The sequence below is a fragment of the Arachis stenosperma genome, chromosome 9 (assembly GCF_014773155.1).
Source record: "Arachis stenosperma cultivar V10309 chromosome 9, arast.V10309.gnm1.PFL2, whole genome shotgun sequence".
NCBI classification, from domain to species: Eukaryota; Viridiplantae; Streptophyta; class Magnoliopsida; order Fabales; family Fabaceae; genus Arachis; species Arachis stenosperma.
Window position 1 is genome coordinate 20979672 of NC_080385.1, and position 14164 is coordinate 20993835.

Genomic DNA, 14164 nt, shown 5'->3' on the forward strand with positions numbered 1-14164 from the left:
ATATCGAAGTTTCTTACAAGTTGCATACCCTCTTGACCTAATTTTGACAACACTTAAGTTAGGGTATTCGATTTTTTGATCTTTTTAACTCATAACTTCAAAGGGTATGAACACAACTATATTAGATATATACTAAAAATAGCTACTAATATAAAATATATATTGAATATGAGTTAAACAACGTATATATTTATATACGAATATGCGAATATATAGTAACTTATTGTACGCATAATATTTTTGTAATTTTGGTAGATATATACTAAAAAAATAACTATTAATTAGCTATTATATAGGAATATATATTTAATCTAAATAAATTTCTTTTGTTATGTTTTTATCAAAGTATTTGATTATTTATCTATTTTAAATTTGATTATTATACTTTAATAAATATAATTACGATAATTATTAATAATTTTGTTAAAAATACATGTAAAATAATATGTATAAATAAAAAAAAACATAATAACTAATTTAATTAATAAGAAGCTTTGATGTACATGCAACAGTTTTGAAATATTTTTGTATGTTATATTCACTTGGATAACATTTATACATAACAATGATCAATGAGCAAAAGTGCAAAACCAATTAATCAACTAACTCAGCATTGTAAATCTCTTTTTCTCTTTTCTTTTCCCGGACTCTCCTCTTCTCTCATCACAATAATAATAATAATAATAATAATAATAAAAGTCAGTTAATTAATTAATTATGCAGTAGTTGTTGCTTAGCTTTCTCTCTCTCTCTCATTGTCTCAGCATGCACAAGTGTAGAACTCAACCAGCTCATCCATGGACCCCAACTGAGTCTCAGCACTCTCAAGCATCCAAAGCAAGTGCTCAAACAGAACCACCTCACAAGAAACAACTATTCCGCCATGGCAGCCACCATTACTATTATTGTTGCTGTTGGACCTGTCCACCAGCTCCTGGAACACCGGGTGATCTATGATCTCGGAGTTCACGAGGTACCTCCTCCGCGATCTGCCAACGTACACAACGTTCTGTTCCTTGGAAGATGCGCCGCCGTGGTTTGAGTCGCAGCTGGCGGCGGAGACGCAGCTGTTGTTGCGGCTCAGCTTGCTCAGTGACGGCCACCTTTTGATCGCTGACTTGATCTTCGTTAGTTTTCCCACTTTCGCCATGAAGGTGTTTGATGAAATGCGTGAGTGAAGTGAATGAGTGTGTTTTCTGGTTTTGTGTTTGGGATGTGAAGGAAGGTGTGAGGGGAGGTTCGGTTTATATAAAGAGAAGAATTGAAGTTAGTGAGGAATGGTGGAACACGTGCATGGCCCACGGTTTAGAGCACAGCTAAGAATGAGATATTTTTCATTCATTTTATTTCGGTTGGAAATTCGGCAAACCCAGTTGCTCTTTTTTTTTTGAGGTTTTCCTTTCCCTTATTGGGATTAGGAAGGTTTTGCAAACTGACAATCGTCTCTCTCTTTTCCTCTTTTGTGCTTTTACATGCGTGCCCCTTGTTTTTGTTGCCACCCCCAACCTCGAGGACCATGTGATTTCTTTCTTGTGCAAATAGCCACAAATTTTGTAGCCTGTGTAAAAAAATTAAAAGTAACAGTCAGACACATTAAATCAAGAATTTAATTTTAATATATTTATATTTAATTATATAATATCATATTAATAAAAATAATTATTTTTTTACATTAACTGCATAAATAATTATTTAAAAAAATGAAGATAATTATATGACTGTATAAAATATTTTATACTATTAGTATATTAAAATTAAATTCTTAAATAAATAACCAATTTTAACAAATATATTAAAGTGAACATAAGAACTATGTGTATTTTGAATAATTATGATTGATGATTATTATAAAATATTTATTTCTCTTATTTTAGCAAAAAAGCATAGAAAAATAACTTAGTTAGTCAAGACTAATAAACTTTTAATATTTGAGTTTATAATTAAGATTTAAAATTAAAAATTTATGATTAAAAATTTAAAAAATTTAATATGAAAAAATAATTTTGTTGTTATTTGAGAACCCTCCAAAAATTAAATTGGATTAATTGTGTTTCTCTAAATAATAAAATCAGATATATTGATGGAACTATTTGATTTTAATATATATATAGAAAGAATTAACCTGTCTTTCTCTTTTCTCTTTACCGCTCTTCTCCTGTCGCTCTACAGTCATGTTTTTATTGATGAAAAATGTCCAACAATATTATATAATTGATGATCGTTAAATGTCAGATGTTAAAAGCTATTATCATGTTAATTTCTTACGTATCATGTTCTCACCTAAATAACATATATATATATAGAGAGAGAGAGAGATGAATATATATATTAGTAGTATATTACTATTTACTATTACATTACATGTACGGTTCATGCAAGGAGCAAGGGAAAGAATATGGGTTTTAGTGAACAAAATATAAAATTAAATAGAATAAAATAAAATCTCCAACAGTTAGTTGCGTAATACATGTTAAATTTTATTTTTCTATATAAAAGTCTATTTTTTCTGTTATTTCTATAAAAATGTTGGAAGCAATAATTTTTATTAGTATTAACCAATATTTTCAATGAACAATTTATTTTTATATGATCCGAATTTATAATTTAGAATTTATGATTTAAAATGAAAAAAAAGTCTCAAAAGCCAGTAGATTCCAACAAATTAAATCTAGTCAGCATTTGGTTTAAATTTTAACACTACATTATATTTGGACTTTATTTGAAATTATATAAAAAAATACTAATATTGACTAATTGATAATCCAAAATGATAAAATCTAATGGACTTGTAGAACTGCTGTTAAAATTTAATTAAAAAAAAATGCATTTTCTCTTCTAATATACATTTTTCTTGTTGTGAAATATATTTGTCATGAAATAGATCTGTAACAGTATTTAAGTTTAGGAAAAGTATAGGTAAATAATGAAAATATTAAACAATGTAAACAATAGATATATTGGATGTTCATTTTACTAGTGTATGAATGGTTATTTTAATATTAAAATTTAGAGGATTAAATTGAAAGTATAGTGTATTTTTATTTGATTGGTAATTGTTCATATTATTCAACAAAGTCATTCTCCTCCTAACATTCTCCTTTAAGTTTATCAAACATTATAAATTAATATCAATAGTTACATAGGATTGATTGAGATGGTAACAATAATTAAGTTTATCAAACATTATAAATTAATACCATTAGTTACATAAGATTGACTGAGATGGTAAATAGCTTTAATTTTTTATTTTTTTACAGAATTTTTTATTTTTTTTACAGAATTTCATTTAAAGATTTGTTCCATAATACATAAGACATAATCAAACTACTAACACTCATTTAAATAACTTAAATAAACAAACGAACTAATCATTTATCCAAACCCAAATTGGTTGGTAAAATAACCTTAATTAACAATATATAAAACTGGTGTGTGTAAGAGAATAGTATAGCTTCTATCTTCCTACAATGAAATAAATATTAGTATTATGATTATTATAGATGATAATCTCATAATGGAGTAAAGCATATAAAATAGAATGACATTGTAGACAAGACAACACCATACTCTTTCAAGGATCATCTGTTGTAAAGTAGGCCCTGAAAATCTTAGCACTACAGCATTGCAAAATAGAACATGATGAGGATACTAGAAAAATATCAAATAAAAAAATGATTCTTTGTTGGACCTTCTTATTTTATTCTCTTGTTCTTTTATTTATATATATAAACAGAAGCAAAAACTTAATAACCCTATATAGATGTTCTATTGAATTTTTGCATTTGTTTATCCTAAAGAAATTAAATTACTATTATCTAAGTAAATCTCAATACTAGAAATTTAACTATGGAAAATTTTCAACAAGAATTCTTTTTATATATGTTCATTGAGTCAAATACAAAACTTTTAATTAAAAAGTTAAGATACACCAATCCCAATGCAACTTGGTTGTTAAGCTGTGTTTCCTGTGAATGGGATAGTGAAAGACCAACAAATTAAGGTGTTGCATTGGTTGGTAAACAAAGCCAGCAAGATTAGCATATGAGCTAGTACTCAAACAAAGAAAGATGTTTTTATCATTTTTTTATATATTATGTTCTGTACAATAAAAATAATTTTTATATTTATAAAATACTTTTAATACCAAAACTAAAAAATTTATAAAAAGAGAACATGAACTCAAAAGCAACTACTTCTGTACAAACATTTTCATATAAAAATGATATTATAAACCGTTAAATAATTTAACATGTTTAATCATACACGTGTAATTTAACTATTTAACAGTTTGTAATATCATCTTTACGAAAAGACGTTTTTGCAGAAGTAACTACCAAACTGGGTTGTGGCCAGTATTTGGCTTATTATTCATGAGGCTTTAGGCCCTTACAAACTATGAAGAGATGGTGCCCACAACTTGTCCTTTTACTTGTATATGCTTTATTACCAGCTTTGTTTTAGGTACAGAGGTACCATTAGCTAGGTTCTAAATGCATATGGGGCCAAGGAACCTCATCTCTCACAGCACCCTAACAACTCCAATTATGGACTTTGTCAAGTTCTAGAAATTCAATCTGAAATGACTACTACAAATTCAATTTCTTATTATAAGTTCCATACATGAAAAATATCCTTAGTTGTTGTTGACGTTAGGAGTGAGACTCGAACTCGTGACTTTTAGGTAAGTATGAAGAAATTATGTCATTTGAATTATAGTTCGTTGGTCGCGTAAGATTAACTATTAGACTTTTGGTTCTTGTATATATTTATTTTCTAAAAGAAAATGAAATTTGATATACAAATCAATTTCACACTAACCATATATAAAAAGCATAAGTATTATATCTCTAATAAGATGGTGAGGAGTACTTTACTTATCAAAATTTTTAGACCTAAATCACAAAAGAAAAAAAAAGGGGTTATACTAAAAAGACAATAAACTAAAATTATTTTATTTAATTTAACATTTATAATTTTATTATATATAATATTTATAATTATACACTTATCCCATTTTGTATTATCCAATTATTTCGATTAAAAAATATAAAATAAGATAAATAATAATAAAAATATAAAATAAAATAATTTTGAGTTACTTTGTACTGATTTAATTTATTATTGTTTGTCAAATATTTATAAAAAATAAATTCATGAATAAATAACTTAATTAAAACCCCAAATCATTAACTATAATATATCAGCAAAAACGTATTTAACCTTTTGAAATCAGACTAACTTATTAGCTAATTAGTCCTTCAAACATATATATGTGACATCAATTTGGTTCTCAAATAAATATCTAATTAGTTTCTCAAATAATACATGTGATATACCATTTTTCCAACAAAGACTCAATAGATGCAAAATACATCTACAACAATAATAAACTCATCATCTCACCTATATTTCGTAAATAATTATATTAGATGCATATCAAAAATAGCTACTAAAATTAATTATTAATATAAAATATATATTAAAATAAATTAAATAACATATATATTAGTGGCTGATTTTGACATACAAAATATTATTTTTGTTCTTTAAAATAGAGTAAATAGATGTCACAAATCTTTGAGTAGTAATATGATCTGATTTGACGTCAATAAGTATTTTAGTGTTAAAATTACACATGATTAATGAATAAGGCATAATCCTAATACTAGCATATGCAGAGTTTCTGAAGGGGAAACATAAATTTGGATGTGTCATGAGTCATGAGTCATGAGTAATGTCTAATGTGTGGGTCTTGTTAGTGTGGTCCAAAACATAACACAATGGGTCAAGGTGAAAAATGAAAAATGAAAATGAAAAACAAAACAAACAAGAGGCTCTGAGCAAAGAAGCAAAATCCATTTGGTGTTCGCAATGCATTGCAGCCGTCAGTGGTCCAACTAACGCTTCCAATTCCCGCTGACTAAGCTGCCGCTCTTAAATTTTAACCTTTTCTTGCAACTTATAACACAAATGTGAGAGATTTTCTCTGTTCATACAAAAGTAAATTCCTAAAACCTAAATGGATTTAGTTAAGATATGTCATATGCGCACAAGTTAAGGTTATTAGTAATAAATTTTTTTAAATAATTTACTATAATTTGTGCATAATAAATATATTAAAAATTTTAGTTTTAGATATTTTTTTATAAAAACTCTCTTAATCAATAATTTTATTAATCATGTATCTTAAGAGTACATATTAACTAAATCTTCCATAAATAATGTACCAACACAAGTTTTTATTGAAATACTACCATTCATTGTGAATTAATTATTGGAATCCAAATTGTTAGGAACAACTGCATTTTATCACTACTTAATTGGACACATTATTTTTCTTCCGTTTTATATTTAGGGTTTAGAATGTTTTATTGAAATACTACCATTCATTGCGAATTAATTATTGGAGTCCAAATTGTTAGGAACAACTGCATTTTATTACTACTTAATTGGACACATTGTTTTTTTTCAAAAAATATTATTTGTACATTAAAATTAGCCACTAAAATCAGTTATCAATGTATTTGTGTATAAATACACGTGTGACTTAATTTATTTTTAATGTGTATTTGTATTCTAATATGTATTTTATACTGGTGACTGACTTTAGTAGCTAATTTTAGTGTACATGTAGCACACGTTTTATATTTAGGGTTTAGAATGTAAGATTGTCATATATAAAAATATATAATGATAAATATTTCGTTAAATGTAACTAGATTTATTGGTCTTTTTATGTAGTTGTAGATTTATTTGAGGTTGTCTTTTAGATAATTAATATTTTTTACGGCAATGCCAAAAAAGTATCAATTATGTATAAACTACCTCAAAATCTTTTTTCTTTATTTGGGTCAAGCTTATAATACAATTGATCTAAAAAATAATAATAAATATGTGGATTAGAATTTCATACGTTTTGTGCATTTTTGGCCATGAAAATATTCCAAGTTCCTTTTCTCTATGTTTCATTTTAAAAAGAAAAAAAAAAGGGGGAAAAAACCCATAAAGAAATATACCAAAAAAATTGACCCATAATTATTTCATTTGCATCAAACCATATATTGTAATGTGTAATAATATGATAGGTATAAGTATAACTGAGCTGAAGTGGTTAAAAAATGATGCCTTCATAAATAAAAATGGTCCCAAATCTTTAGAACACTATCACAGTATCACTGTATCACATAGCTGATCATGTGCTTAGAGAGATTGTGATGGGGATCCAAGACGAGATTAATTTTTTTGGGGTCTTGGACCATGTTGTATACAATGTGAAATGCATTAAATTTTAAGATTATGTTTGGATTTGCTAATTGTAAATCATGTGCATGAAATAATGTAGCGTACAAAATGTCAAAATCATTGTCAGTTCAACCATATTATTGAACAGAGCACTAACTTAGCAACATAATTAAACCGAGCATCAATGCTGATTGGGAAGCTAATTAACAGACACAATTAAATCAAGACTTGAGTTAGGTGTGGGAGGCAAGAGAATTGCAATTTTGGGAACATATTAATACTTTAAATTTGATTTTTGAAAATGATAGGGAATGGTTATTACCACTAAAAAATTGATAATATCACTTTCAATGTGATAAGATTTTGTTATAGATAGGCTTTGTATCTAAAATAGTATTTTTCAATTGGAGGTGATATTATTAATTTGAAGATGACAACATCCAACTAAATTTTTTATGTATGGATAATTTTAATATTTTATATTGTTATGATGATAGTACAAAATGTCATTGATATTTTATAAAAATTCACAATAATGTATATAAACTTTGTAAAAGGCTTAGAGAAGAGGGGTTGAATCTATGACCTTCTTTTATTTTAAGGAAATATGGCTTAACTTATAAATTTTTACTTGAATTCTGTTCGAATTCAGCAGCTAAAAATTTATGAGAAAATTTTATTTTGTCTCATAAATATCAGAAAATAGAACAGAGAAAGGAAGAGAGAAGCTGATACTATAATGCAACCTACATCCAGTCTCCACCACAACAATAGTGAAATTTTCACTATAGTTAAAGTATTACATACACCAATTCTATAGGATTGACACAATCAGGGGCAGAGCTACATGGAGAGAAAGGGGGGCAACGGCTCTCTCCAAATTTTAATTTTTTACATGTAAATTATATGTAAATTTTAGTTTAGTCTCTTTTAAAATTTTATTTTAATCTTATTTTATTGTGTAAATAATTTTTTCCCCTCTCTAATATTTCATCTAACTTTGCCACTGGACACAATCTTTTCTTATCAAGTTCTAACCTGATTTGGCTATGCTAGTACCTAATTCTTCACTCTTAATACTCATCCAACTAAGAAATGGATACCTCACTAGTATAAGATACAAGACCCAAATGGTAATACCCAAATGGTAATACATAACACAAATTGAAATTATTTTTGAAAATTTCATACCTAATAATTTAATATTAAAAAAAAAAGAAATTCGACAATATCCACTTCCATGATAATACCCAAATGGTACTTTTTATTTTTATTTTTAAAAAATTCCCAAATAGTTTGTCATATAATAATGCTTGGAAAGACAGTATTAAGGTTAAACTTAGAACCTAAATGAACAATCAAGTAGCTTAGTTTATCAAAAGTTTTTTTTGGAAGGGTTGACCATCAAAATATACTTGAAAGATTTAATTATTTATAAAAATAATTTTAAAAGATAAAAAAAATGCTTGGTGGTACAAAAACTAGTGGAACAAAAGTAGATTAATGTGATTAGGTTATCGCATAAAATAAAAATGCTGCATAAACAGCTAATTCATATACAACTATTAAAGATTAGGTGTAATTTCTTATAGGTATGGGATATACATTAAATTATACAATTTTAGTAACATTTAAAAAATATTAATAAAATCAACATAACATTATTTAAACGTTTAAAAATAATTTTTAATTTAAAAAATAAAAATAAAAATATTATAAAAATATTAAAAAATTATTTTAACAATATTTTTTAAGAAAAAAGTTGAGAAATTAGGACAAAAGAATGCCTGTATTCAAGAACAAAGAAAAGGAAGCAAGGATTTTAAAGGAGATTAATGATGTTTACTTCTTTTGACTAAGGATGGCAATGGGACACGATGAGAATGAAGGTGGGAGTGGGGGATATCTTTTCGCTCTCCATTCCCGCCTCTAAATTTGTTCTTTGTCCCACCTGAATTCCCACCGTAAAAAAATATTGTTTTCCATCTCTATTTTCTGTGAATTTTTATTTTCTGGGGGGTCTCATTATCCATCTTCTTATATTGATCATTTATACGAAAATTCTAATGAAAAATTAAAAGCAATGAATCAAAAAATATTATTATAACATATAAGGACACAATCACGCAGCGGTGAAAAGGGAAAAGGACGCCACGATCGAAAACAGAGGCGGTGAGAGGGTGACGACATGATGAGTACTAAGCAGGAGTGGCAATAAGTATGGTTGTGACTATGAGAGATTGAAATTTGCAAGTTTTGGCCTTCTAGAGTGACTGGAGAGTGGGACAGCACAATGTTAATGTTATAGAAAAAAATGAAGACACTTTTAAAATTAGGATTATATATATATATATATATATATATATATATATATATATATATATATATATATATAGGTGAGTTCTATGGTGACTAGGATTGTTATGGCTAAAGGTGGTTGTGCTTTGACCGATAAATTGGTAAATGACATATAACATACCTATTTAAGCATTAGAAGTTTTTAATGTCAGCATTGAAGAAGATTAAATGTAGGTAAGTATGGTAACTTGTAACTTGCTAGATTTTACCACATTGACAATATAATCATTTTGAATTCGAAAAATTGATTATTTCATGTGGATTTTAGATTATATGGACAAAAATAATGTCAACGAAAGATAAGTCTCTAAAAAATTAAAAAAAAGAAAAAAAAATGTGAAAACAATTATTTTTTGATTCCTTGGCCAGTATTACGTCTGGATTCGTGAAGAGCGCATAGAGATTGATGAGAAGATTATGGTGCCAATTAAAAGCAGAGGTATACTACTGTCGGCAAAATTTCGAGCACCAGGAGAAAGGTAGAATCATCTAACAGAAAATTGAAGAAAGGTAGAATCATCCAACTGTAAGATCCAGAGTAAACAATCTAACATTCATCTCCTCCGATCAATAGAGAAGAACGAGAAAGGAAGTATTGGTATAAGCAAAGAGCAACCCATTTCCCTAGCAGCAGCGTTTAATGACTCACCAACGTTCTACTTTATTCCGTCATCTAACAGCGGCCACCGTTATTGATAGAGAAAGCGCCTCACTGAGAAGAAGTGTTCCTAGTTATCTTGATTAGGATTAGGAACCATTGAGTGAGATGAAAGGGAGGAAGTTAGTGAAATTATTCCTATCCATGACACCAAAAAATATTTTTTCGTTTTCTTCAAATCTAGTAAGTTAAAATACGTAAACGACTACGAAGAGAAAAAATTAAAAATACCGGAATATTAGTTATTTTTTTCCACTAATTAGTTGTTTCTCCTCTCATTGACACACTCACTAGCTGCACACCGGGATTTAACCCTCGATACTATGTTCAAATGTCATAGATGTGCTTCCCGCATTGGTTTACACGTTATGGCCACCTTAGTCATCAATATGCATCAGTCTCCATAGACGGCACTATATATATATATAGTATGTGAAATGACTAAAAAATTTGTATGAAAAATAAATTATTAAGAATATTTAAGTAAATTTAATAATTCGAAATTAGTGGGATAGGGCGAGAATCTCCTTTCGGATCTCCATGTTTGCTTTGAAAGAATTTTGTTTCCATCCCTATTTTCACAAAGAAAATTTTTCATTTTCAAATTCTCATTTAGGGCAATTTTTGCGGAATCTTTATGTTTCGGAGAATTTTATCATTCTTTCTCTTAACACTTCAAAATTTAATTGATGTTAATTATGATTTGTATTTTTTAATCATCTTCAAATTTTTTATTCAAAAATTAGATATCAAATTATAAGTACTATAAAATTGGCCACTGAAAATTATTTTTAAAAATCTATTGGTCACATGTTGGTTTCTCTGTCCATCGTGGCACCCTAGTCGTTCCAATAAGAAACTTATCTTAATTAAGCTATCACCAAGAGCATATAATAAGATTCAGATACATAATATTTATCAGAGCATCTATGTGGTTTCAGAATTGATTAGGGGACAAAGTATCAAACACCATGGCCATAGTGATTCTGTTGCGTGTATTTAAGTAGCAAATCTTCCTTCCTAGTGATTATATGTCTATAACAGACATGCATAGTTGTAATTTACACATTTCCTTAAATTTTCCTCGTGCTGATTTTTGTATGAATATTACTACAATGATGATCTTCTTCTGTCGTTATATTATTATTATTATTATTATTATTATTATTATTATTATTATTATTTGTTTCTCACAATCTACTCCAATCTGAGAGACTAAAAATTAATCCATTAAAAATCTAATTTTTATTTAAGAATTTGTCATTAGTCTATTATGTTATTTTTTTAATTTGAAGTATTTCTTGCCCTTAGGATATAAACTTGACTGAAATGTGACCAAATAAATATTAATTTGCCTGGATCTTTTTATTATCAGCAAAGTAGTAGGTATGCTATTTGTATGTAATATTTTCTTTTGTTTATTATATTTTTTAGTTTGTAGGCTAAAAACTAATTCGTCGCGAATTAGATTTTTATTTAGGGGTTTAGAGTTGGCCCGTTGTTAATACTATCTTTTTTGTTTTTGGGTCTATATAGTAATTTTATTGTGCCGTTTCTTATTACTATATTAGTTTTTGTTTCAGTCTGGATTACTTTTGTCCTAAGTATGATTGAAATGAATTTGGATTTTTTAAATTTTGAATTTTACTTTAGAAGGTAAAGTGTGATCTCCCACACTTAAATAGTTTTTTTTCCATATTTTTTCTTGTTTCTACCTATGAATTAAATGATGAAAAATCACACTTTATTTTTTAAAATAAAATTCAAAATTTAGAGAATTCAAATTCGATTGAAATAGTCAAAAATGACAAAATGGTTAAGTTTCCTGCTTTTTTTAAGGATTTATTGATAAAAATCGTTGTTTTTGGTCCCGAAAAAAATAACTGAGATTCTATCTATTTCTGGGTACAATGATGTTTTCTGTCATGGGTTTCGTACAATGTTATCTGCATATCATATCAAAGCGGAATCCCAACAAGCCCAAAGTGTAGATGCAGCAGCAGCCCATGATATCTTTTCATTTACGGTCCGAAAACATATTTCTTTTTCATTTATCGTTAATAAATGCAACTGCCAGTCCAAAAAAAAAAAAAATAAATGCAACTCTTGGTCTAATTTTTGTTTGTAAACTTTTCGTCACCAATTTTTGTTGTATGAGATATTGAAATTTAAAAGTAGGAAAAAAACTAAAAGTTATCTTATTATAGGAAAATGATCACGTATTCCTCTCTAAAAGAGTGGAATATGATACTCTATATACGAAGCCATAGCCAAGTATAAATTTGACCACTAAATTAACCTTGGCTACAATGTGATTTGTCACAACTGACCCGCTGAGAAATAAAATCGTTGGGTCGTGGCTAAAAATGGTTGAATAAAAAGTGCACTTGCATGCTGCAGCTGTGTGAATGTGACTTATTCTATTTTATGCAAAGCCAATTAAATGTTTGATAAAAATTTAATTATCAACTTCCACTATTAAAAATAAATTTCTTTTTGTTAATAGAATTGCCTCTAATACAATAATGCAAATGGCTTGTTTTTTAACTTTTAAATACACATATTCATTAATAAAAATATGCAAAAATCCTTAATAAAATAAATTAACACTTGACTTTTCAATTTTTTTAAAAATACATCAATTTTGCATCATTCGTCGAATTTGATGGTACGTAAATGCATCCGTCGAACTGAGAGGGATAGCGATGGGAAATTTTTTTTAAGATTAAGACACGTATGATAAAAACACGAAGCGCAATCGAGCTTCCACAATTTTCCGGAGAGCTCCACGTGTAACCAGATATCCAAACGATCCTTCCAGAATGTTTGCTTCACCACTCTCGAACTTTCCTTACTCCTTTTCCCTTTCTCACAATCTCATTATATAAACAATAAACCCATCCAAAAATCTTCTCGACTCAATTTCTGAGAGAGCAAAAAGAACCCGCATAAAAATTTCTGTTCGGAGTGATAATTTGTAAAGATGGCGAGTATTGTTGACTCGTTCGATCTGTTCAGTTTACCAGAGACAGTGGAAAAAATGTTGTTCCCTTCTTCTCATCATAGCCATGACCACACTCGAGAGGGCAGAGTAGTTTCAAACATTCCAGTGGATATTTTGGACAATCCCAAAGAGTATGTGTTCTTCATGGATGTTCCGGGTCTCTCCAAATCTGAAATTCAGGTACTTATGTTCTTCATAGATGTCATTGATTTCTTAAGAGGCGTTAATAATGAAATGTTAGTTAGGTTTGGATAAATTAAAAAATTGATGCGGTTTGTGTTTTCAATTTTTGAAAGTTAGAAGTATTTTTAAAGAAAGTCTTTCAAAAGTTAATTTAAGTTTAAATCAGAATTAAAAAATTTAATATAATTTTATAAAAAATAATATAATATTATTTTTATACTAGTATTTATTATAATATTTTTAAATTTAATTTATTAAAAATATGTTTTTATAATTTTAAAAAATTAGTTGAAAAATAAAAATGTTAGCAAACTGAACTATGCAGGTAACCGTGGAAGATGAGAACGCACTTGTTATTAGGAGCAACGGGAAAAGGAAACGTGAAGACGGTGACGGCGAAGGCTGCAAGTACCTGAGGCTGGAGAGGAGAGCACCACACAAATTGCAAAGGAAGTTTCGTCTGCCTGAGAACGCTAACCCCTCCGCTATCACAGCCAAGTGTGAGAACGGGGTTCTTACTGTTACTGTTGAGAAACACCCTCCACCACCGAAATCTAAAACAGTTGAAATTGCCATTGCTTGAAGAATAGGTGGTAGATGCAGAAGCTTGGACTTGGAATATTTTGTTTATTGATTGTTCTTACTCCTTTCCCCTCCTCTCTAGGTTTGTTCTTATGGTTTGCTTAGTTGGCAGTGACGCTAGTATTTATGTACTGGTT

General features: G+C 28.3%; 2 protein-coding genes across 2 annotated transcripts; one reads left to right on the plus strand and one right to left on the minus strand.

The window, feature by feature from the left end:
- Positions 1-443: 443 nt before the first annotated feature.
- LOC130948175 (auxin-responsive protein SAUR78) lies at positions 444-1432 on the minus strand. Its single transcript, XM_057876891.1, has one exon. It carries the CDS (start codon positions 1148-1150, stop codon positions 761-763), a length of 390 nt encoding a protein of 129 aa, XP_057732874.1. The 5' UTR covers positions 1151-1432; the 3' UTR covers positions 444-760.
- An 11638-nt stretch (positions 1433-13070) lies between these two features.
- On the plus strand, positions 13071-14144 carry LOC130948108 (17.4 kDa class III heat shock protein). The gene is made up of 2 exons (XM_057876821.1): positions 13071-13442; positions 13771-14144. The coding sequence occupies exons 1-2, from the start codon at positions 13242-13244 to the stop codon at positions 14026-14028; spliced, it is 459 nt and encodes a 152-aa protein (XP_057732804.1). The 5' UTR covers positions 13071-13241; the 3' UTR covers positions 14029-14144.
- The last annotated feature ends 20 nt before the right edge of the window (positions 14145-14164 follow it).

Bases quoted from the DNA above. Each gene is read 5' to 3' on its own strand.
- LOC130948175 (XM_057876891.1), bottom strand. From the start codon at position 1,150: ATGGCGAAAGTGGGAAAACTAACGAAGATCAAGTCAGCGATCAAAAGG.
- LOC130948108 (XM_057876821.1), top strand. From the start codon at position 13,242: ATGGCGAGTATTGTTGACTCGTTCGATCTGTTCAGTTTACCAGAGACA. The intron at 13,443-13,770 runs GTACTTATGTTC...TGAACTATGCAG, and splicing joins TCTCCAAATCTGAAATTCAG to GTAACCGTGGAAGATGAGAA.